The sequence below is a fragment of the Salmo trutta genome, chromosome 26 (assembly GCF_901001165.1).
Source record: "Salmo trutta chromosome 26, fSalTru1.1, whole genome shotgun sequence".
Taxonomy (NCBI): Eukaryota; Metazoa; Chordata; class Actinopteri; order Salmoniformes; family Salmonidae; genus Salmo; species Salmo trutta.
The window spans coordinates 22,865,502-22,890,987 of NC_042982.1; the positions used below are offsets into that span (position 1 = coordinate 22,865,502).

The 25,486-nt window shown below is 44.3% G+C and overlaps 1 protein-coding gene and 1 long non-coding RNA gene across 8 annotated transcripts in view; one reads left to right on the forward strand and one right to left on the reverse strand.

Moving 5' to 3' along the window:
* LOC115163443 (hypermethylated in cancer 1 protein) lies at positions 1-14,851 on the reverse strand. 6 transcript variants are annotated; one of them, XM_029715309.1, is made up of 2 exons: positions 14,545-14,851; positions 1-6,197 (listed from the first exon to the last, which is right to left on the reverse strand). In XM_029715309.1, the coding sequence occupies exon 2, from the start codon at positions 6,178-6,180 to the stop codon at positions 3,964-3,966; it is 2,217 nt and encodes a 738-aa protein (XP_029571169.1). In that variant the 5' UTR covers positions 6,181-6,197; positions 14,545-14,851; the 3' UTR covers positions 1-3,963. The 6 variants fall into 6 exon arrangements, with proteins under 6 accessions (XP_029571169.1, XP_029571167.1, XP_029571168.1 ...); XM_029715307.1 differs by having other exon boundaries at positions 1-6,213; XM_029715308.1 differs by lacking the exon at positions 14,545-14,851 and adding an exon at positions 12,554-13,472.
* The window catches only part of LOC115163458 (uncharacterized), a 21,816-nt gene continuing 9,693 nt past the window's right edge, over positions 13,364-25,486 (forward strand). The window contains exon 1 of one of the 2 annotated variants that reach the window (XR_003869741.1): positions 13,364-13,617. This is a non-coding gene — a long non-coding RNA (uncharacterized LOC115163458). Of the gene's footprint in view, positions 13,618-18,043; positions 18,148-25,486 lie in introns of those variants that run through there. The other variant, XR_003869742.1, reaches the window with a different exon arrangement.

Consider the following 25,486-nt stretch of genomic DNA (forward strand, 5'->3'; position numbering starts at 1 on the left):
TTGTTACCCAGAAATTGTAATATTTAAATAAAAACGGCTGCATTGGACGTTTCTGGAAGTAGAGCACAGTAAGAACAGCACTGTACAATATAAGAGTGGACAGGGGTTTCCTCCCGTTTACATTTTTTGTTTTAGGAAAGGAAGGAAGGAAGAGGGGAAAAAGAAGATAGGGAGGCTCTTAACGTTTTCTGAATGGAGAGGTTTAGAAGTAAGATCAGTCTTTCATATTTAAACAATGGGCTCATGTCCACCCTGCTGAGCTCTCCATGCTCCTCTCCCTCCCTTCTCCCTCCCAATCTTTATCTGTGTCTCTATCGGTCTGCGAGCAGAAACACACTGCACATCCTGCTCAACACTAAAGCCCAGCCAAGAGTTCACTTCCTGCTCCTCCACACCTCTGCTCTCCTTCACACCAGAACTATTCCCAGAGCATACATTAACAGCCATTCATATACTCAAATAACATGTGGACACAAACAGACAACCCAACACTTCTCCCTTTAAACTCGCATGCACGCACGCACACACACACACACACACACACACGCACAGCCCCCCTGCCCCTGAGCAAGGCAGTTAACCCATCTTTACCGGGCGCCGAAGACGTGGATGTCGATTAAGGCAGCGCCCCGCACCTCTCTGATTCAGAGGGGTTGGGTTAAATGTGGAAGACACATTTCAGGTGAATGCATTCAGTTGTACAAGTGACTAGGTATCCCACCTTCCCTTTTCCCTTTCCCTTTATATAAAGCGTCATTTCAGAACAGTAACGCTGAACATTATCCTGCTCTCTCTTCCTGTACAGATTCGGAGTGTCAGTGGAAACACATTTTTTCTTGTTTTAACGGTGCAAAAAAAGGAAAGTGGGAGATAGACTTTCAGTGATATTGAACTAATGAATGAGAGAGAATGAGCAGGAGAGATTTATATTCCCACCATCGACATCCACTTCAAATTACCTCTTGTCTATGGGACTTCACATGTCTGTGGTCCAACCTCATACTGCCATGATAAATAGAAGATTGAAATTGTCCACTGCCCCTGTCATTTAAACTAGTTTATTTTGTTATAACAAAACAGCTGGAGACTATTTTTCTAAATTAACTTTGGAGACAAGTGTGGATTTTTGTGTTCCACGTAGGCTGGAAACAAGCTAGCTTAAAGTGTGTTTGTGTATGAATACACACACAGCCTTAGTCTGAGTATCATCATCATCAGCTCACAAACCCCCTCCAGAGAAATGGGTCAAACATCTTCAGGCTGTAGCTCTCACCCACTCACAGCCCAGCCGCTGTTTATCAGTTTAGGGAAATCGTGTGCAACCAAACACATCACTAAACATTAAGGCTTCGGGTGAAAAATAAAAGACCTCATTCACATAGAGGGTTTATGTTTCTGTGGAACCAGAGGTATTGCCTTATGTCTTGTCTTACAAGCAATTTCAACATGTACATTTGTATATTCTGTTGAATTAAAGAAGATCACCAGCTTGACTTTTCCTTATTAAGATAATGTCATTGGTCTGAACCACACAAAGCCTCTGAGGGCAGTAAAATAGGAACATTTACATAAAATATTAAGATAAAAGCAGAAAATGTTAATATCACGTTATCAACAAAATTGTAAGACAAGTAAAACATCTCATAACCATGAAATAACCACAAGTTTAACACAGGACTATTGTCCCCTCAAAATAAAAAATGTCCAAATAAAAATGTGTATAGATGTCTGTATCTGTTTGTATCTAAGTGTGTACGTGTGTGTTTGCTTGGTTGATTGCTGTGTAGCTAAAGTGTTGCGTCCCCATGCTGGGTTCAGTCCTGAGGTAAGCACCAGTTTCACTTTGCTTTGGTTCAAAATCTAAAGAAAGAGAAAGAAAATATGGGACAGAAAAACACACCTTGATATGCTCATTATGCTACAGAATAAAGCCCTTCAATTAATGTTGTACATTTAATACAATCCCACAATACTAGGGCTTACTGTCTCAGTCTCCAAGCTAAGGTTTTAAGATTCACTAAGTCTATCACAGTGCATTCATGGCTTTAGTCTTCACATTAACCTACTGAGGTTGGCATTGGCACTATAGTGGTCAACAAACTCCAATCTGACACAAGGTCCGACAACGTAGAAAAAGAAAAAGCCAGCATGCTCCTTGGAATACATTTTTTTTTTTAAATTGCAAAACAATAAGTGCCTTCAAACCCATAAGTGCTCATTGTTTTCTAAAGGAACTGGTCAGTTGATATTGAGGCGTGCTACTGTGCTGTATTGTGCCATGTTTGATAGCCTGCTAGCAGAGAGGCAGGGAAGCAGGGGAGGGCAGATGTAGGACTCGGCAGTGCTCGGATGTCTTGTCATGGTGTGGATCAGAGGGGCTGTATGGCAGGCATGAAATGGGCCGTCAGGCCAATAGACAGTGTGAATTGTCAGGGAGAATGTGAGATTTCACAGGGATTACTGGAAGACTGGGAGGCCAGCAGCTGGAGTGTGCTGTGCTGTTCACCCACAACGACGGCCCAGCCTGCCGCCGCACCACGAGCAGAGCGCTGTCAGAGGCAGCTAGCGCCCAGATCTCATGTTCACAACGCCGTCACATTAGCAGCTCCCAGTCCCTGTGTGTGTGTGAACGTGTGTGTATTAGGGCAGCAGCGGAGAAGTCACTCTGGCCTGTCAATGATAGCACGGCCCTCTATCTCTCAGACAGAGTTGAGACTGCATGGGGGTGGTCAAAAGGTTTTAAAGTGGTTAGTACTATTTATCTGCAGTATGGGACAATTGTCAGTCCTGATTCATCATCTGTGTTAGAGGGAATTGCTGCTATTGATAGAGACTGATTGGTGGTAATTGACTCTAGCCTCTCGGCACTGACTTGGATTGCCTCTCTGTGCTCTCCTCTGGTGAGTTGTACAGCTGCACCCACCATTGTAAATATTACACAATGTCACAGGCAACACCCATGCTTAGTCTACACTCCACACCACTGGATGTTGAAGCCATGGAGGAGGATTGGCGTGTCATCAGTTGGGTATGCACCACGATGCGTCCCAGTTGTGAGATCACAGGGTTGTGCTCCTCGCTACTTTTCAATAACAATTTGAAAGCACTGGGATGCAAGTCAAAAGAGAGGTTATGGGTTCAAAGGGTTATGGCACTGGGTGTAAGAGTCAGTAAGCTACTATTATTTAATATGAGTCTCTCTGTACACAACATCATGATCATGAAGTACGTAACAACGGTGGAAAAACAAAGCATAGATCACTTGACTTGAATGGCGGAGCGAATGCTGTCTTGCGTTATTCACTCCCTCATGACTAGAACAGCTGGAGCATGGGGTAAGACTGAACAGGAAGATACAGAGGAAATCCAGTACCCCAAAAACTAAATGAAGTGTTCCAATCACTTGCAAATCCCAAAGGTTTGGCTTTTTCTTTTGTGCAGCGTTCCTTTCAGTTCTGGACAGGAGCCCTGAATCATGTCCATATGTGCTTTTTCCCATGTTATATACATTTACAACAGTAATAGTACAATAGTACATTTACTACACAGGTTTAGGGTCTGATTGCAACACTTTCTTGCAACAGTTTCTTTGGTTTTTCATTACGCATAAAAAAATAAATAAAAACAATTGCTTTTTGGTTCTCAATTTCTTTTTGGCTCGGTGGTTTAATAAAAAAAACCTTGTTTGCGTATAGATCAATTCTACACTGTTTTGAGTGGGTATTCCTTGGTCAAAATATAATAGAAATAGCACAGTTCTTCTAGGAAGGTTTTTGAAATGCATATAATGCAAACTTTGGAAAGAAAGGCACTTATAGGAGTCTACACAGATTGTGTGCATTCTTTAGGCCAGGTATTGGCCTTAGTCTGAGGTGCAGATACTGATGAAGTTGAGGTGAATGACGTTAGAATACTGTAAGTTAAGTTGTGTGCCCACAGGACCGTGTGGTAGCCAAGGCCATCTTAGCTGGGGGAGTAGCGGTCAATGATACGGGAGTGGGAGTCAGAGAGGGACCCTGGGGGAGGGGGCAGGGCCTGGATCCCCAGGACATCCATCTTGTCATGGTGGTTGAGGCGCAGGTGTTCTGCTGCCAGTTTGGACAGTGGGAACAGGCTCTCCATGGCATGCTCTGCCAGTAGCTCTGAGGCCTTCTCCTGCTTTAGCCCCAGGTGCTCTGCTGCGTATTTACTCAGGGGGTAAATCCCCTCCGCAAAGTCTAGCTTCAGCTTGCCGTCGGCCGTCAGAGCCCCTCCGGCCCCCCCACTGCTGTGCATCTTCATGTGGCTGATGAGGTTGCGCTGCTGGGCGAACTTGCCCCCGCACACCTGACACTCGTAGGGCTTCTCCCCGGAGTGGATGCGCATGTGCTCTGTGAGGCGGTACTGGCGGGTGAAGCGCATGCCGCAGTGGTCACAGGCAAAGGGCTTGAGTCCCAGGTGGCTGCGCATGTGGCGGGTCATGGTGCCGCGCTGGGTGAATTTCTTGCCACAGATGCTGCAGGGGTAGGGCCTTGTCAGCCAGTGGGTCTTCTCGTGCTGGCGCAGTGTGGCCGGGTCCTTGTAGGACTTCTCACAGGAGTTACAGCGATAGGGTCTGATGATCTCCCCCAGGACCCCAGGCGTCAGGCTCTGGCTGGACTTCCCCTCCAGGTAGGACAGGCTGCCCAGGCTGCCGTTACCGTTGCTGTTGCTGCTGTTGTTTTTGGGGTTGCTGTTGCTGTTACCCATCTCCCCTCCAGAGTACAGCTCCTCCTCTGTGTGGGTCTCCACGTGGGCGTTGAGCTGCTCAGAGCTGGGGAAGCCCTTGTCACAGGGGATGCACACGTACAGGTTGTCCCCAAAGCTCTCAGGCTCGTAGGGTAGGTGGAACCTCCCCATGGCCCCTGTGGGTGATGGTCGACCCTCACTACTGCCTGTCTCCTCACTGCCTGAGCCACTCTTCTCATCCTCCCCGTCACAGCCCACCCTACGGTAGCGATCATCGCTCTCCTCCCCTGCCTTATGATGGTGGTTGTGATGCTGGTGGTCTTGGTCTCCGTTTCGACCCCCATCCTCCTCATCCTCGTCATCCTCTTCATCCTCAGCTGTGTATGACAGTGGCTCATGCTTCACCCAGCGGTAGATGTTGCCCACCTCCCTGCTGGGCTCTCCAGCCTCTGTGGGGGTGTCGGGGCTGGGGGGGCAGGGGTAGTGGTCTGGACCTTGGGAGCTGGAGCGGTGGAGGTGGGGCAGGTGGGGCCCGAGGGGCTGGTTGAGGTGGGGGTAGGAGTGAAGTGGGAGAGACCCAGCCTGATCAGCCGTTTCCATCTTTTCTGTGGGGTAGGCCCCGCCGTTGGCCCCCAGCATGGGGCTAGTGCGGCCGCTCAGCCCCCCCTCCCGATCCTCATCGTTGTGGGGCAGGGCATGAGCCTGGTGGGGGTGGGAGGGCGTGTTCTGGGACTGGGAGTTGGGACTCTTCTTGGAGAGGTCCAGGCCATAGATGGGGGAGCAGTTCCTGTCAGAGTGAGCTGGGCGCAGGCTGGGCTGGGCAGGCAGGGCTGAGGGTGTGGAGGGGAACACCTGAGGGCCCTGTGAAGAGGTGGGGGCATACAACTCTCCTGCATGGATGGCATGGGGGTGCAGCGGCAGCTCCTCTAGTGGTGGGGCACGGGGCGTGTGGGTGTTCCCAACTCCCCCTGGGTAGCAGGACTGAATAACAGGGGTGGACACCCGATACCTGCCCCCTCCCCCTAAACCCAAACTATTGGGGCCCATCTTCCCATACCGCAGAAAGGCAGGAGTGGGACGGACAGGGCACTTCTCATTTCTCCTCAGCTTCTTCTTACACAACGCCACTAAGTCCAGCAGCTGCAGATAGCTAGCTGCAGCCAGCACGGCCCCCAGGTTGGGCTCTGTTGGGGAGCTGGGGTCTCCTTCGGTCAGGCGGCCCGTGTAGATGTAGTCTAGAATGACCCGGAACACCCCGGGACTCACCATCTCGTGGTCTAGGTTGATGAGGTTGTCATGGACGACCAGGGACTTCAGGTAGAGGCTGCTGGCGGCCAGAATGTTCTTGTGGGCTCGGAACAACGCATTCTGCACCACGATGATGACATCACACAGGAAGCCCTTGGTGCGCTGGGTGTTGAGTTGCAGGAGGAGGTGCCTAGCATGACTTGGGACTTCCATGGCATGGAGCATCGTCGTCAGACCACCACCTAAAACAGCAGATATCTGTAAACGTCATGCAGTGCCAGTAGTATCAGTCCACAATCAGTCAATATCTACTATACATATTTTTTTTATATTTTCTAATATGCTTGCATGACATTGTGGTACATTCTCCAATTAGTTTTTGTCTTCTTTTTATCTATTTAGGTGAGACATTTAAAACCAATTTATTTTTCATACATAAAATGTCATCTCATTGCTGACAAGGGTCTGATTTGCCATCTGTATATAAAAAAGTTATATCTACTACCGCCAGACATCGCAATCTTCAATTCCAATTTAGTGCATGCAGTCAATTCAGGAAGTAAACTTAAATAATATTAAAAAATAAACAACTTCCCAATAAACTGAGGTATAGAAGCATTTTTTTTATTATCAATTTTTGATTTCGGAATTAAAATCACTTCCTGAATTGACTACCTTCATTTAGAATTGACCCCAGCCCTGCTAATAGCTGAACTATGCCACTGTATCCCCTTACTTAACTTGGTTTCGATTAATTGTATTGATTCCATGTAAGGAAAAGTGAACAGATTGGCTTCAGTTTACAGGAAAGGCAGCACACGTAGGAGTTGCTCTTTAAAAGTGAGCTATTTCTATAGCTGAGCAGCAGTTGAAGGTTTTGTCATTATCAGAAACCCAAGTGTACACATTCACTTCCTAAACTGAAATGCTAAGAGTGAGAGAGAGAGAGAGAGAGAGAGAGAGAGTGAGAGAGAGAGAGAGAGTGAGAGAGAGAGAGAGAGAGAGAGAGAGAGAGAGAGAGAGAGAGAGAGAGAGAGAGAGAGAGAGAGTGAGAGAGGAGAGAGAGAGAGAGAGAGAGAGAGGAGAGAGAGAGTGAGAGAGAGAGAGAGAGAGAGAGTGAGAGAGAGAGAGAGAGAGAGAGAGAGAGAGAGAGAGAGAGAGAGAGAGAGAGAGAGAGAGAGTGAGAGAGAGAGAGAGAGAGAGAGAGAGAGAGAGAGAGAGAGAGAGTAGAGAGAGGAGAGAGAGAGAGAGTGAGAGAGAGAGAGAGAGAGAGAGAGTGAGAGAGAGAGAGAGAGAGAGAGAGAGAGTGAAAAAGAAAGATACAGATACAGATATGGATATGTTTTCTTGTTGCCGGCTTCCATAAAAAAATATTCCAGAGGTGGGGTGTGCAGTGTTTTAAACAAAGCAGAGAGTGAACATTTTGCAAGTATGATGAACAGCAGGTATAAACCTGTGGAGGGAGAAGACGAGTCCAAAAAAAGATGTGTCTTCGAGCTCCCATTCGGCCCAGTCATATAAGGAACTCTGATCACACAGGGTGTAAATCAAGACAAAATGAGAAGGTCCAATTGTTTAACTTGAGATGAACTCTGGGATTCTAATGTGCACACACATGCTTCTCGCATACCAATACACACACACACACTCACTCAAACACACACACTCAAAAGTTGTGTATTGTTGTACTAAGGCTTAAGTAAACATTATTAACTGAACTAATTTAGTAGGATGCATTGTTCAAACATTGGTGTCTGAGGATATTTTACTGGTGAGATGAAACAGTTTGTAACTGTCCCTAAGGGCTTGGTCTCACTGATGGGAAACAAGCAACTAAATAAATATGTCCGACCGTGGTCTTCCTGACATAAGTTCATCATCTTATTGTTTATTTCATTGACTATAAGCACCCAGTCAGAGGGAAAGGGAAGCATGAGATTTCAAGCGGACATGTAATTACCTACTGAGCCCTCCTTCAGACACTATTCTGCCCACTGCTCAACCAGGCCCTGCAAGCCCTCTGCACACCACACATAAACATATCAAGCGATCCATCTAAAGAAAAGCAGTTCATGTGGTTCTATTAGAGTTGTATACCCTGGCTGTCTCATAGCCTTCCATTCCTATCATTTAAAGACACACCTCAGTCTTAAGGAGTTTTCTGTGTAGTTTGTGTTGATATATGTTTAGCATTACCCAAAAGTAACTTAGCCATTTAAAACATGGTCTCGTTTTGGTGCAATAAAAGCCATAACCTAACCATTTACAGGTTTCCACTGCTGCTCTCTTAAACGCTGCGGTCTTTCATTTCTCCCAGGTCATATTTTACTAGAAATTCCACAGTATGAGGAGCAAATCAAAGAAAAGGAACAGGTAATTCAATATGGCTCCTATGAAAATTGATATTCAGAGCGATTGATAAGTTATACATTAACAGCGCAAAGAATTTCAGGCATATATCTGAGCACTGCGCTACTCGACTGGTGCGCTGTGCGTAAAGCTTAGCCCTCATAGGCTTTTACGCATGAGGTTGGGGCAGGCGTGGATGTGTCCCCAGGGTGAATGGGAGTGCACCATACACTTTTATTCTGTCACAGCAGGCTATACATGGCCTGAGAGAATAAAAAGGCAGCATGAAACAGAGATCTAGGCTACTCTGTCCCCTGTACGCGCTTCGACAAACATACCACCACCTTACGGGAGGCAGCCATCAATTACTAAATAGGGTTTTACTTCAATGTTTCAAAGGTAGAGCAGAAAAAATAGCAGGCAAATATTTATATACAAAAAAGAATAATAATCTGGAAACACTGTCAAATTTACAAGCACACCTGTCCAACGCACGAGATTGGGTTTGCATGTATGGCACAATTATGCTTTACTTTGCTTAGGTTCGTTTCCGTTTGTTTGATTGCTATCTTACTCGGATGTTTTATGAAATCGTTATCATATCACACATGTAGGCGACAGACAGGCACACACACGCGCACGCGCACAGAGGCACACACAGACACACAAATGATCCATGGTCTAAACAGCTAGATAAAAATAACCTCGACACTAAATCCCTGTTTCTCTTGCAGGTGCATGAAATATCAACGTGAATCCGCTTGTAACCTATGGGTAAAGGCGGGTTTGTCATTTTCTGCATCGTTTGGATATATCAATTGCAAAAATAAAATGTTAAATATTAACACATTTAAATCCGTTATTTGAAGAAAATATTAATTGTGGGCGAAAAATTAATTAAAATGAAATATTATTAGCATGATCATTCAGTTAGAATACACGAATGAACTGTCTGTCATATCTGTAGAATTTGTGTAATATGCACATTGTGCTTTTTCTCTTGTTGAAAGAGAAGGAAGTGTTACCAAAATAAATAATGTATTAAAAACTTTGTCTGAACATCACACATTTACAGTTAGGCTACTGTATCCTCCTGTCGGCCTATCAAAGACAGCCCTCAAATCCACTGAGCCAATCAAACGTTTTAAAACTGTGAGAGAAGCATCTCATTGCAAGTTTATATTCATTACTCAAATATCATTAACCTGCACAATATAGGATGAGGCTACTTTATTTTTCATATTTTTCTATCTCTTTCTATCTCTCTCTCTCTAACCTATAGATTGTTTATTCTCAATTATTACACATGTTTTTAAATCATTTGAAAAATGGATCATCACAATGAGTGATCTTTTGGAATATGATTAAACAGTAAGTGGATATTGAAGGTTCTTGTGTCTGTTATGTCCATTCTGAATATTTTCCTGTACCATGATCTGTTTGCCGGGTGGATAGTTATAGGTGAATGCTAGATTTGGTATAAGGGTGACTTGGTGAAAAACAGTGCTTGAGTCATCTTGGGGACAGTTTGGTATCCATGATAGCTGTGTTGTGTCAGCGTTGTCACTGCTCTGGTAGGGGGGTGAGGCTGGGTTTAGACTGAGAGGGTCTGCTCTAGGTTAACAACACACTCCACACTTCCTATCCACGCCTTCTGCCCGTCTGATTTTCAGGGAACGACTTTGTATGCATGTAGGTTTACCATGTTTATGCAAAAATTCCAGATTCTGGTATTAATTAGAGCAACTTCCTACACAACAATATTGTTCTGGGACATCAGTGGAGTGTTTTTTCGTTTGAGAATGGTCTATTTAAGGCACATAATAATAAATTAACGTTGGAAAGAAAAAAATATCTACTTAATGATCGCAAATTAAATGTTAATTGTGTTTAATGCATGCTTTATTTAGTCTATTCTAAATGAATGTTTCGAGTAAAAACGAAAATTTGGGGAAATAGCTAAACTGTTTGTTTTCATGCTGTGAAATACTATCGATCATTGCTGTTGTCATTTGGTTTACGGGGATAACGTGAACCCTGTCAAACCACAAGGAAAAACTGTGAGCCGCTGAACTCTATAGCTTATAAGGCTTTACGTAGCAGGATATTTTTGTGAATGGTTGTATAAAAGCAGTAGAGCATGAAACCTTATTTAATGAAAACCACACTTGAGGCTTTATAAGTAGCCTAAGGGGTGGGTGTCCTGTGCTTAGCCTAAACAGTGCAGAGAGATGGCTCGAATTATATCGACATTGTTTGATTTTAGACAAGGCCAGAGACATTTGCATTTTACACTTCCTCTATAGTCAGAAGGCTAGATAAGTGAGTTTAGAGGTTTAAACACAGCCGCCAAAAGGAGTCCGTCACCTTATCAACGCAACCTCGCCTTTATCTTGGATATGAATTTGATTCGCTCTGTCGTTGACTTCCTTATAAGGGGCATTTCAAATGAGACACTCAGCTGAACCCCCCGAGCGGCGCACCTCGTCTCTCTAGAATACAGACCCCCACATTTCCATTCATAATCCCGCCGTAGACATCCCCGTTATTAAATGTGCCTCTTTCTCAGAGCCACAGTGATAGCAGTTGTCAAATTGACAAAACGATCCCTTATTACCATAATTGTTATAGCGATGTCTCAAAAACCGAATCAAAGGACTCAAAGCCTATCGATGGACAGAGAAAAATGGTTCCTCAAAAAATATTTTTGTATTTGTTTTATAATAGGTTTGTGCTGTTAGTTTCCTTGTCACTACTAACTTGTATAAGAAAGGCCAACAATACTTACTTAAAAATATGCCTCCTTTTTTAAACTATATTTTGCCTGCAGTAAAATGTGTAAAGTTGTAAAAGATAAGTCTAGTTTTATGCAACCATGTCTTCATTAAATCATTAGATTTGATTGAATACACACCGAGAGGGGAAGTAGGCCTATAGGCCTTCAAAGTCCTTCTAACAAAATAGATTCGCCTACTCCTGAGCCCTGTCAACTTTTTTAGAAAATGTAATGCGTCCATTAGGCTATAGATCTTTACAACATGTCTTAATAAATACGTCGTGTATTACGAAATGGACCATTTGAGAAGTCATTTGTTATTCAGGTTTATAGGCCTATTTTCTTTAAAGATAGGATACATTTCCCACAACAACAAAACAATTTGAACATGATATTCATGATTTAGCTATCCTAAATCTCGCCTTCTCTCATCCATACTCTTGTAATCTTGTCCTCGCATTAGACAAATCACCATCGTTATCTCAGTCAGATAACAACACGAGTCTACACTAAATCCCCTCCACAATGTACAAAGGGAAATTCAAGTAGCCCTACATTTCATCGAAATAACTGTAGATTAGTGATTGCCTATGACATAGGCCTATGCATGCGTAACGTGTTGTCAATATTTTTTTGGATTGATTAATTTTATTTCATACACTCTCTGTACACTCTCTGTCTTCCCTGTGGCTCAGTTGGTAGAGCATGGTGTTTGCAACGCCAGCATGGTGTGTGCAACGCCAGGGTTGTGGGTTCGTTTCCCACAGGGGCCAGTACAAAAATAAAAATGCATGAAATGAAAATGAAATGTATGCATTCACTACTGCAAGTCGCTCTGTAGTCTGCTAAAATGACTAAAATGTTTAAAAAAAAAAAAGTAATTAGTCCGATGCTAGGCGAGCTGTGATCTATAGCTTCACGGTGGTGGGGTGTGAACTCTGCACTGAGACCCACCGCATCAACCTACCTCTGACTGAGGATGAGGCATCATGCTGAACAGCCAGAGACTTAACTACACTGTTTTCTGTATAAAACTAGACAACTACACAACCATCTGATGGCAATAGGTGACATATAGGTTAGGCCTACTTCACAGGAAATAATCCAATAGAAATCTTACCTTGTTGTAGCTTTACAGAACTTAGTCCAGTGATCCATTTATTAGCATGATACAATTATGTAGGATATTCGTAGTTTGGTAAAGTGGAAATGAGAATGTTTGAATTAAACAAAAGATATTGTTATTACAAACAAAAATATATAGACTAAGAGGTTCCATCGCAAAATTAGGAAAACGAGATTATGTTTTGCTTTAAAAAATACACCCAAATTAACCAAAAACTAAACGCACGATAAACCCCCTTGTTCACATAAAGATCGCTAAAAAGCTAAATACTATCTATATCTGGTCTCAATAATGTTGCCTGATCTGTAGCTGTGCTGGACTTTAAAAAGCTGGTATTGAAACATTACCTGGATGCCCGATCTCTTCTGCCATCCGATCTAAGTCTCCCTTAATGATCATCTCAACAGTCTTTTGGAGTAATTTCTGACGTTTCAACTTTGAACTGCCAGCCTCCAAAAACCATGCCAGTTTTCCAAGCACGACTGCCAACTCTTTTTATTATTAATTGCTATGAATTTCTTGTTACTCTCTTCGTCCTCTCTCTCTCTCTCTCTCTCTCTCTCTCGCTCTCCCTGCCCCTCCCTCTCCCTCTCTTTCTCACCCCTTCCTATAAAAAAATACGTGCTTAGTCCACCATCAGTTTCCTCCTATTTTATTTTTGTAATTTCCTCGGCTATTTTTTTGTGTCGAGGCAATAACGTGCGCGGTGATGATAATGGAGCCTCTATGCACCCTAGGTGTTTTAGCGCCCCATGTGATGTCAGTCTTTAATAAAACTAAAAGGTAAACTCGAGGGCAGGAACTTCAACTGACCCCCACTTGAACTTCACAACACATCGCGGCTTCGTCTTAAAGAGACAGTCTTTATTGTATATCACACGGCCCACTGCAGTCCTACACTGAACTGAAGTTTGGAGATATATGAGACACGTAACAAAAATGCATATTGTCAACAATTAGACTATGTGGAAATAGCCTACACAGCGATAGATGATGGCTGGTTTATTCATATACCATTTGGCTGAAACTGATCTAAAACACTACACCCTTTTAGTTAATGGATATTTCAATTAAACCTACTGATAAGGTTAATCTTATGATAGTGTTTAAAATGGTGTACTAGTCCTAGTGAGTGAACCTTTGATATCCTATACGGATGTGACATTCTACAGTCCGACCCCCATTGGCTAACTAAGAGCCACCTCATCATTAGAGTTTGGTGTCTAGTGTTTGTAGGCCAAGGCCTAACGAGTCTCACCTGCTAACGTAAAGACAAGCAGACAGGAGCTTACAGTAAGTAAACTGCCACGGCCCATATCCTGCGAGACTCGGCGCACTGACAGAGGTGGGCAGGGAGGAGCAGAACTCTGTCCCCTGATATTTTTATCCATCCATCAAATATAACTATAAGGTAATCCTGCAACCATACACTATGTAGTAACCTAGTGGTGCAGTCATTGGCCTTCTTTGTTTTCGCGCGTCAACGTTATTTCGTGCGTAAAACGTGGGCCTATTTTGGAACGGAAAAGGTACCTCTATGTTTGGAGTAGGCTAAATATATACGCAGTAACAGGTGATTAAGTGTACACATAAATTGTACTGTAAATTAGCTCAAAATAATTACAATATATATTCATCATGAAGCTGTAAGGGTTGTTTAGGGCTTTTATGCAGGTTTGATTTTGTTTTCAGACCTATAGTAATTTCAGTGTTCCACACACAATAGCACACACACTTCTGAAATTGATCATGTTTGTACAATAACAAATTATTGTAGCCTAGGCGTTGCTATTTTTAGTACACAGTTATAGTTGCACTATTATGTTGGCTGACAGAGTCTGAAAATCGTGAAATCTCTCTCAATCAGCTTTTGTCATTTACATCAGTTGTGAAACTTTTAGAAGCTGAGCATATGTCAAATTATTTTTGTTCTATCAATTGACTATATGTATACAATCTTTGGCTACTAATTGTAAAACCGTTGTTAGTTGTCACTGCGAATGGAGTTTTTGCCCTTATCGCGAACATCTTAATAAGTTAACAACATTATTTTGATTTACTAAGGCATGTTTCCTCTCTCGAATCGTTCCAAGAAAAAATTGCAACTTGTCTTCAATATATTTTTTCAGATAGGCCTAGAGATTCTCACGAGAGATTTTGTTTTTAAAAAAGTTTATAAATATATACATAAGTAGAAGAGCTTTTATAGCCTATTGCCTTCACTGACTGAATGCACCTAAAGTCGCAGTAAGTATCCAGACGGGATGTCAATATGCATGAGGCTAGTGGAGGGCATCGCGCTCTCTCGCTCTCTCTCTCACATCTGTCATTTACCCACCTCGGACTCATGTCTGGTGTCGTGGCCGTTTGTGAGTTCTCCTCGGGATTCCCCCATCCAGACTTCCACGCTCACTCGCCCAAAATTCCGTGCTATTACCAACCTCTTCCGTGCTTTCTCCTGTTCTCTATCACTGCTCGCCCGTTTTCACTGCCCCGCACACTCTTTTATTTCTCACGTGCTATAGTACTATATCAGACACCTCTTCAGATTTTGTCGGGGTCCGATCAGACCAAGGTTTATGGCCGGGTGAATGCGCCCACAGCGACACCCAACGGTTGGCATTCTAGGATGTAATGCGCAGCAGTAGCAGCCTTCGTTGCGTAAAGGTACCGTCATTCACTGCTAAACCAGTTCATTTGCACTTTGTGCTTATATTATATTTGGAATGATGAAAAATCCATATTACACTATTGCTTTGTTTTTTCAGTGTATATACTTTCTCCATACTCCAAGCCGTATGTGAACATTTCCTGTCAGATTCCCTGTATTACCAGACATGCCAGTGTAATGGAGAAACCTCAATGGATGGCGCATAGAACACATCACCGCATCAGTAAAGCACACAAAACCATACCGATACCAGTCATTATTTGTTCCAAAACTTTCTAAATGTGATGACATTTTTTCCCTTAATGGCACAAACATGGGCAAATATGGGCACAATACTTTTAACTATCTATATAATCCATAATTTAAAAAAATATTAAAACTGTACCAAAAACATTACCCTTTTTCGCAAAATTGGATGGATTATTAAAATCAGATACATTGAGGTTAATATTTTGTTCATATTAACATATCCTGTCTATTTTAGATAATCTGTTATTTTGAACAGGAAATTATATGTCAACTTGTTTGTAAATGCATGAGTCTAAACTTCTCATTTGACAGTGCTAACTACCAAATATTTAGCAGGTGTCTAAAATACATATTTACTGTACATGACAGAAATCAACAAGGTTTCCGTAAGACATTTGATTAAGTCGATTTAGTTATTTTGGTCAGTCAGTGAGTCACTGAAAGTGAGTTTCAATCAGTCTTATCTTTTATGATCACAACGACTCAACCGTTCCCTATAGAAGATTCTATAGGCATTGCTGTGGATTGTGACTGCTCCCTCCAACACCCAATCCTCCCATTGTCTGAGCAACACCAATGTGTTATGATAAGAGTATGATAAGGGTTGCTACAGGTTATTATGAACACCACTGGACGGATCCCTGATTATTTCACCATCATTATTTTGTTGCTGGGCTTTAGACAAAAGATGTTGATTTAGTAGGGCACTTACCGGGCAGAAGCCTATTCGTGTCTCAGCCAACGCGTGTTGTGGTATTTCAATCACAATAGCAGCTGACAATCTTCTGATCCAGGGTCTTCCTCTTGGTATTATCCAAGTTCAAGATGCTGCTGTTTCATTAGAGTGGTCAAAGTCACTCGAGGCCTCGGGCCTAGCTTGGTGGAGAGGAGAGAGAGGAGAGAGAGGAGAGAGAGGAGAGAGAGGAGAGAGAGGAGAGAGAGGAGAGAGAGGAGAGGAGGTATTGTCTCTCACTTCCAGGTTCCCATGATGAACTGTTGATAACCTCAGTCACAGTGGTGGGCAGAATGGAACCAGACAAGGATATGAGCCATCAAAGGATATGTGAGAGAGCTTCGATACATTTTCATAGTATAGTACAATAATATAACATGGGAATACACCATTTTATTAATTCAAATGTTGTTGTTTTGTTTTGGTTGTAAAACACATCTTAGTATTTGTACTGAATATCACAGCATAAGAAAAAACAAGACTGTCAGAAAAGTGGGTTGTTTGGGTAGGCCAACATTACATTTCTCACTTCTCTTCCTACTCTGGCTGGTTTGGTTAGGTAGACCTAAAGTACACTTCTCTTCCTACTCTGGCTGGTTTGGTTAGGTAGACCTAAAGTACACTTCTCTTCCTACTCTGGCTGGTTTGGTTAGGTAGACCTAAAGTACACTTCTCTTCCTACTCTGGCTGGTTTGGTTAGGTAGACCTAAAGTACACTTCTCTTCCTACTCTGGCTGGTTTGGTTAGGTAGACCTAAAGTACACTTCTCTTCCTACTCTGGCTGGTTTGGTTAGGTAGACCTAAAGTACACTTCTCTTCCTACTCTGGCTGGTTTGGTTAGGTAGACCTAAAGTACACTTCTCTTCCTACTCTGGCTGGTTTGGTTAGGTAGACCTAAAGTACACTTCTCTTCCTACTCTGGCTGGTTTGGTTAGGTAGACCTAAAGTACACTTCTCTTCCTACTCTGGCTGGTTTGGTTAGGTAGACCTAAAGTACACTTCTCTCTTCCCTCCCCTCTCTTTTCTCTCTGTTTGGATATAACAGTGCTCTTCCCAGACAGGGCCTTATCTGAGATGTCCAGCACTCTCCAGAGGCCTGCACTGGACATTTAACTTCAGCTTTTTAAAAAACAATTTACCATAATCTGGTGTGCGACAAATCTAAGATGTTGAACTCTTAATGAACTGAGAAAGCTTCCAAATTGCTGGTGTAAGCAATGATTGAATTAAGGACTGTGTTTGAGGAGTGCTGAGCTGGAACACGAGAGAGAGAGAGAGAGAGAGAGAGAGAGAGACAGAGACAGAGACAGAGACAGAGACAGAGAGTGTATGCAGAATACATGGCCACTTCCTCCAGGACCACACTTAGGAACCAGACCTGGAGATAAAGAGCTACAGGCACTAAAAAGTCAGCTGTCACCTAAATCACACACCTCCAAACTTACACTGATTATACAAAACATTAGGAACACCTTCCTAATTATGAGTTGCAACCCCTTTTGCGCCTAGCACCTACTACCATACCCCGTTCAAAGGCACTTAAATATTTTTGCCTTGCTCATTCACCCTCTGAACAAGTAACATCAGTAAGGGATCATAGCTTTCACCTGGATTCACCTGGTCAGTCTGTGTCATGGAAAGAGCAGGTGTTCCTAATGTTTGTGCACTCAGTGTATTTACGACTGTGTCAGGGCTGCAATTTTGTGTGTGTGTGTGTGTTTTTAGAGCAGGGTTGGATCAACTTGGATGGATGTAGACCCAACATGAGTTAGGAATTCTTTGCAGAAAGTTGTGAGGAGGAGATACGAGGGCGCCAGCCCTCCAAGGCTCAGAGCACCTTGTTTCAATTTGCGCTCAGAGTGACTAATAACATTCCAATCAAGTTATTATTGCTCCATTATTGTCTGGCAGGTGGCCTGCTGCAGTCAAGACAGTACAGAGCAGAGCAGAGCAGAGCGGGAGGGACCAGGGGATAGAATGGTTCGCCTGCAGCCATCTTAGCAGTTAGCACCCCACCGCCCTACACCAGACACCAAGACCAGATGAATCTATCGTCACTCTGCTCCCAGTCCAACTTTCCAAGGGTCTTTCTTTCCCACTTTCTCTATTTTTCTCTCTCAGGGCAGTCTGCTCATCCTCCCTCTCTCTCTCTCTGTCTCTCTCTCTCTCTCTCTCTCTTTGACCCAGGCTCATCATCCCACTCTCCCCTCTCTCCTGCCCTCCCTGTGCACAGGTCCTTATCAAATGCACTCCCCCTGGAGAGCCAACCCTACACCAGAGATTGAACGGTAGGCTCAACATTGAATCACACCCCTCTCTTAAGTCAATGTAATGAGCAGCTTTGCGACAGTTTTAGAGGATAGGCGTGCAAGGCATGTCATTTGAATGTCCTGAGCTGTTGTGTGTTGTTTGGTCGCTATTCTAGTTCACCCTCTGTCTGTGGTGAGCAATTATCTTGCCATATAAAATCCAGATTAGAAATACTCATGGATGAGTTATGATAATACAGGGATAGTAGGGGATTCACGTCTCAGAGAAATGGCTATGGTAAGAGTAAATTGGTGGCATTGAAATGTCTCTGCAAATCATACTGCAGATGTGTGAAAATGTATGTTTATCATAACATATACGTTTGATACGTTTATCACTCAAGGTGGAAGTGTTGGTTGGGGTAGCTCCAGAGGTGTGCAGCTGCCAGTCCTGTCCCTCAGGGCTGCCCCAGCACCTACAGTTTGTTAGTTCCTGTGGACCATCATGCAGGGGGAGTATATTGGTAACCCCAATGAGTGTGTGTGTGTGTGTGTGTGTGTGTGTGTGTGTGTGTGTGTGTGTGTGTGTGTGTGTGTGTGTGTGTGTGTGTGTGTGTGTGTGAGCAGGCCAGCCTGCTGGGTGTCTGTGGTGCACATGGCTGTCCGCTGAGTGGTCTCTGCTCCTCATTAGCCTCACACAACATAGCCCTTCCCTTCTCACCTCCTCTCCTTCTCACCCCCTCTACCTCTCACCCTCTCCTTCTCACCCCCTCTTCTTCTCCTCCTCATCTCCTTTTACCTTCCACTAACAGAGCAAACTTTTGTTTTCAGTGTCCTACGCACACCACACACCCGCTCCACCCCTCCTCCTTTTCTCTCCTCTCGGCCGACTAAATCTCTTTTCCGGCTTGATACTCGCTGAAAACCATATGGTGTGTGACATCATGAGGGCAGGAAGCAGGGAGAGCTAGCGAGAGCAAGAGGAAAGGGGAGAGCAGAACAGAGCAGGAAAGAGATTGGCTTGCCAGGTCTCTGCTTAGTGATGTCAGCAGATAGGCATTCTGGGAGGCCCGTTGGGGGGTGAGCAGGTTGGAAGTGTTTTTTTTTTCACATTTCACTCCCACCTGGATAATCAGGGAAGAGAGGGGGAGGGGCATGGACTGGAGGAGGAGGGGGAGGGAGGGAGGGGAGTTGAAGAGGGAGGGCGGAGGGGCATGGAGTGGATGAGGAGGGGAGGGAGGGAGGGGAGTTGAAGAGGGAGGGCGGAGGGGCATGGACTGGAGGAGGAGGAGGGGGGAGGGAGGGAGGGGAGTTGAAGAGGGAGGGCGGAGGGGCATGGAGTGGAAGAGGGGGATGGAGGGGAGGGGGGAGGGAGGGGAGGGGAGTTGAAGGAGGGCGGAGGGGCATGGAGTGGAAGAGCGGGATGGAGGGGAGGGGGGAGGGAGGGGAGGGGAGTTGAAGAAGGAGGGCGGAGGGGCATGGAGTGGAGGAGGCGGGGGGAGGGAGGGGAGGGGGAGGGGAGTTGAAGAAGGAGGGCGGAGGGGCATGGAGTGGAGGAGGAGGGGGGAGGGAGGGGAGGGAGGGAGTTGAACAGGGAGGGCGGAGGGGCATGGAGTGGAGGGGGAGGGAGGGAGGGTCTCATGGACTTTGTATGAACTGCTTTCCTTCAGAGAACTGTCCCTGTATAATGATGTCTGTACTTTCTTACCTGTCGCACACACTTGCGTCTTGTCCCTGATTTGCACTCTGCTGCACACACATGAACATTCTCAAAGTGTTCGTGAAAGGTATTTAAAATGTTATGTTGGTCTTGGGCAGAAGAGTCATTCTGGGGATAACAGACAGTCCCATCACTTCTCTGCCTGAAGAATGTGGGTCATGTACATAGGGAAAGGCCTGGACCATCTCTGCCTCTCTGTAGATCATCTAGCTCGTCCTCTGTCTCTCACTGGCAGTCACAATCTGTACACCAGGCTTTTTGTCTGTCAGCCTCCCTCCCTTTCGCTCGCTGGGTGAACTCTTCAGCTTTGTTGGGAGGTCCTGGTCTCTGTACCATCACCCCCATTCCATCCAGCTCTCTATCAGCACACACAAACATACGCATAAACACACACATTCAGCCACATGTGCGCACATACACACACACTCACACACACACACACACACACACACACACACACACACACACACACACACACACACACACACACACACACACACACACACACACACACACACACACACACACACACAGAACTACCCCTCACTCCCTGATTAATGGCAGAGCTGGGGAGTGTGCCAGGCCAGTTCCTTACAACGTGAAGGGAAGGGAAAGAGGACAGGAGAGGAGAGAGAGAGAGAGAGAGAGAGAGAGAGAGAGAGAGAGAGAGAGAGAGAGAGAGAGAGAGAGAGAGAGAGAGGGGAAGGGAAGGAAAGACTGCTGCAGCTGTGGTTTTGGAGCCTGTCTCTGCGCCCCCTCGCTGCCCCCTCTCTCCATCTCCTTGCTGGCTCCTCCAGGGACACACGCCTTGGCCGGGCCCCAGGAACCAGGGAGTCAGGACCAGGCTAAGGGGGAGAAAAAGGGGAACAAGAAAGAGAGGGTGGGATATCATAAAGGAAAGAACAAAATAAAGTGTGAGGTGATAGAAAAGTTTGGGAGAGTATATTCAATCGGGGGAAATAAAGGATTTGTGATAAGACATTGTGAGAGTGGTAGTGTGAGGTAAGAGATGTGTCCGGTGTGATCCTCTATCAGCCCTAGTCTGGTATGTTCGCAGTGTTAAAGTGTTGAGGATGGATTGATAATAAGAAAATAGACAGTGTAAGAATGGGTCAGACCACATGTGGTTGGCCTACTTTCTAGCATCGCTGTAACAATCCTGCCATGAGTTCAATACAGAGCTATGGTGTGGCTGAACATTCCCAGTCTACCCACATTATCAAATGATATGTTTCACTGTATGGAGAACCTACCACTGAGGGAACATTACTGATCCATTTGACATAAGAAATCTGTGTCATTACTTAACTGTTTGATGCACTGATCATTACGAGTTTACTAGGTTCCTAGTGGTCTACTTTTCTTTCCCAGGGACCCCCGCCCAGGCAAACCGGCGACCCAGGGACTCCCGTCATCTGTTATGAAAAATAACAATACACTGAACAAAAATATAAATGTAACATGCAACAATTTCAAAGTTTACTGAGTAACAGTTCATACAAGTAAATCAGTCAATTTAAATAAATTCATTAGGCCCTAATCTATGGATTTCACATGACTGGAAATACAGATATGCATCTGTTGGTCACAGATACCTTAAAGAAAAGGTAGGGGTGTGGATCAGAAAACCAGTCAGTATCTGGTATGACCACCATTTGCCTCATGCAGCACCACACATCTCCTTCACATAGAGTTGATCAGGCTGTTGATTGTGGCCTGTGGAATGTTGTCCCACTCCTTTTCAATGGCTGAGCGAGGTTGCTGGATATTGGCGGGAACTGGAACACACTGTCCTACACCTCAATCAAAAGCATCCTAAACATGCTCAATGGATGACATGTCTGGTGAGTATGCAGGCCATGGAACAACTGGGACATTTTCATCTTCCAGGAATTGTGTACAGATCCTTTCGACATGAGTCCTTGCATTATCATGCTGAAACATGAGGTGATGGCAGCGAATGAATGGCACGACAATAGGTCTCCGGATCTTGTCACTGTATCTCTGTGCATTCAAATTGCATCGATAAAATGAAAATGAACAACCGAATACATGATGTCTGCCATCTGCCCGGTACAGTTGAAACCGGGATTCATCCGTGAAGAGCAAACTTCTCCAGCGTGCCAGTGGCCATTGAAGGTGAGCATTTGGCCACTGTAGTCTATTACGATGGCGAACTGCAGTCAGGTCAAGACCCTGGTGAGAACGACGAGCATGCAGATGAGCTTCCCTGAGACGGTTTCTGACAGAATTTCTTCGGTTGTGCAAACCCACAGTTTTATCATCTGTCTGGGTGGCTGGTCTCAGACGATCCCGCAGGTGAAGAAGCCGGATGTGGAGGTCCTGGGCTGGCTTGGTTACACAAGGTCTTCGGTTGGAGGCCGGTTGGACTTAGCGCCAAATTCTTTAAAACGACGGCTTATGGTAGAGAAATTACCATTAAATTCTCTGGCTATAGCTCTGGTGGACATTCCTGTAGTCAGCATGCCAATTGCACGCTCCCTCAAAACTTGAGACATCTGTAGCATTATCTTGTGGCAAAACTGCACATTTTAGAGTGGCTTTTTATTGTCCCCAGCACAGGGTGCACCTGTGTAATGATCATGCTGTTTAATCATCTTCTTGATATGCCACACCTGTCAGGTGAATGGATTATCTTGGCAAAGGAGAAATGCTCACTAACATGGATGTAAATACATTTGTACAAAACATTTTAGAGAAATGCGCTTTTTGTGCATATGGAATATTTCTTTTATTCTGGGATCATTTTACATGTTGCATTTATATTTTTGTTCAGTGTAATTGTGTCTTATCATTAGGTGAATGTCAATGGCAAGTAGAAGTAATAAACATTTTTAAATGAACATTTTTGGTAGACAGTTTCATTATTTTGAGGTCTCCAGAGTTCATTCTAACATAGTCTATTAGCTAGAACGGGAAAGGTATCTTGTCGGCGTAGAGAGCGTTTTGCTGTTGTAAAGCAAATTTTCGCCAATTCTACAGTTTGGCATGGAGGTGAGAGTCAATTTAGCAGTTTTAAAGCTAATTTCCTGCGATTCTATGCATTTTGCCATTGCTAAGGCTATGTTCTTCTACTCAAACATTATAATAAAATCAATGGGTATGTGGCCTGAATGCCCGTTTAAAAAATATATATTATTATCCCTGACTGTGTAGTTTTTATTTTCATTGTTTGTTCTCAAAAATGGTATTAATAAAAAATATATATAGTTAAAAATCTTTTCTGCATGCTTTCTATCTGGTTTTTGTCGTTTAAGTTGACACAAACTGTTTTTCAGTGTCAACTAAATTACCACTTAGATGGCCAGCTTAAGAATTGTCTATACAGAAAAACCCTGTAATTAGCACCAATAACTGTAATTTCCTCCATATTAAAGGGATAGTTCAAGAATTTGGCAAGGAAGCCCTTTATCTACTTCCTCAGAGTTGGATCAAAGGAATAGCTAGCATGCTAACTTTTCCTGTAAACTTGCAGCCATTGTGCTAACGCTAGTTAGCATTGGCTCGTGAAACTACCTATAATGTCCTTCATACTGGACACAGAAAAATACAAATTGTATCCACGATGGTATGTATTCTGTTTCAGCTAGCAATATTCATAAAATCATTATTTTTCACAATCGTGGACCCCTTGCTGTACCTCACTTGCAGTACCTCAGGCCAATTTTAAAATCCCCAGTCTAAGAGATCATTGTTTTTTCTCAACCTAAGAATGCATAGTGTTTGTGAGTGTGATTTGCTCACCCTCACAGCCTTGGAGTCCCAGGCTGGTGTGTGAGGCCCAGTCAGTCTTCCTTCTCTCCCTCTCTTCCCTCTCTGTGTTTTATGGGATGTGTGCTGCGGTGCAGTGACCTCCCTCTCACCCCGGTGCCACCCAGCCGGTGCGGGATTCAGGCGTGCTCGGCCCCTGCCAAAACCCCACAGCGCCACATCTGCTATCCATAAACGCCAGACACTCTCGCTTTCCTTCTCCCTCACCCACACCACCTAGCTCTCCCTCTTCCTCTTCAGCTCTTATTCTAATTTCCCAGTTCTATAGATCCCTTTTGCATTCTCTCTCTCCATCTCTGGTTTTATTCAGTTTGAACACCCCTAGACGGGTTCTTCCCTTATCTCTCTCTCCTTGACCAACCCCTCCCCCTCTCTTAATATGCATCTAACGGAAAAATCTCTCACCCATTATATCTTCAGTGGGAGCCAGCTAAGTGTGGTGGCAGTGAACTGGGAACCACAGGACATTCCTGCAGCAAGCAGAGCAGACCTCAGTCAGTCACGTTAGTCAACTCCTTCTGACCATGGCCAGCACCCAGCAGTACCAAGCACACACTTCACTTATTTTTGGGTTGGATTCAACCGCGTTACCACATCGCCGTTGGTCCCTAAACAACTGCATTTTTATCTGTTTCAAATTGATAGTGTCGGCGGGAAATTTTGTGTACGCTGTCTATAGACATAGTCCCATTCTTTTACATGTGTTACTTTAAGGACAATCTCCATGGCGGGTGGGGATATTGGGTCCCCCCCCTCCTGATCATGAACAGCTAGCTAGAACAGCCACACCACACCCCTTCATTCAGCTTTAAACAAGATGTGTTCAACACATCACTGTTCAGTGCCCTTGCCTCCATCCACACGAGTAAATCAAAAAAAGCTTATAATGTAGTGTTTCAGCAAAACTGTCCAGGGCTCCCGGCGTGCCCCCCAAGGCAATAAAGAGGCATTACTCGTGCGATTGTTTAATCTTTATTTTTCAACTTTTTCCACACTGAAATCAAATTCGCAGTATGAAAAAATGTACAGTGAACTTTTGATCCCCTCCATTTCTTGGATCATGTTCCGCTCCTCCGACCCCAAGTCTTCACCTTCTAGTTTCCCAGACATATTGGCATGCCTCTTTGGTGCAGTCCCAACAGAGACCCCAGATGAATAATGGAGCTGCAAGCATGCAAGAGTGCAGTTTTATGATAAATATTACAATTCATAAATCACTGTTTCTCTGAGGAGCACAAAGCATGGGATGAGGATGGGGAGGGATGTAAAACTGTTGAGCGTTGGGGATCCAGAGAGACCAACATGGGGTCACACGCTCTCTGCTTGAGTCTGACTGGTGATGAAATGGAGTGGGGGGGGGGGCACTGTGTTAAGGTCTGAGACCGTAGCTAGCGTGGAGGATATAAGCAGTCGACCAAGTGTTTATAATAAACTTTTTCAATCAAATAAATTAATTGAAGAGGCACAAATTGTTTAGTCAGCAATGTACACTATCTGCATAAAATAAACAAAAAAACAATTACTATATGGGAATAAAATGTTAGACCTAAAGGAATGGAGGTGGAAAGAGCTGGAAAAGACTTCCCCAAACAGAGTGAGACCTAAAGGAATGGAGGTGGAAAGAGCTGGAAAAGACTTCCCCAAACAGAGTGAGACCTAAAGGAATGGAGGTGGAAAGAGCTGGAAAAGACTTTCCCAAACAGAGTGAGACCTAAAGGAATGGAGGTGGAAAGAGCTGGAAAAGACTTTCCCAAACAGAGTGAGACCTAAAGGAATGGAGGTGGAAAGAGCTGGAAAAGACTTCCCCAAACAGAGTGAGACCTAAAGGAATGGAGGTGGAAAGAGCTGGAAAAGACTTCCCCAAAC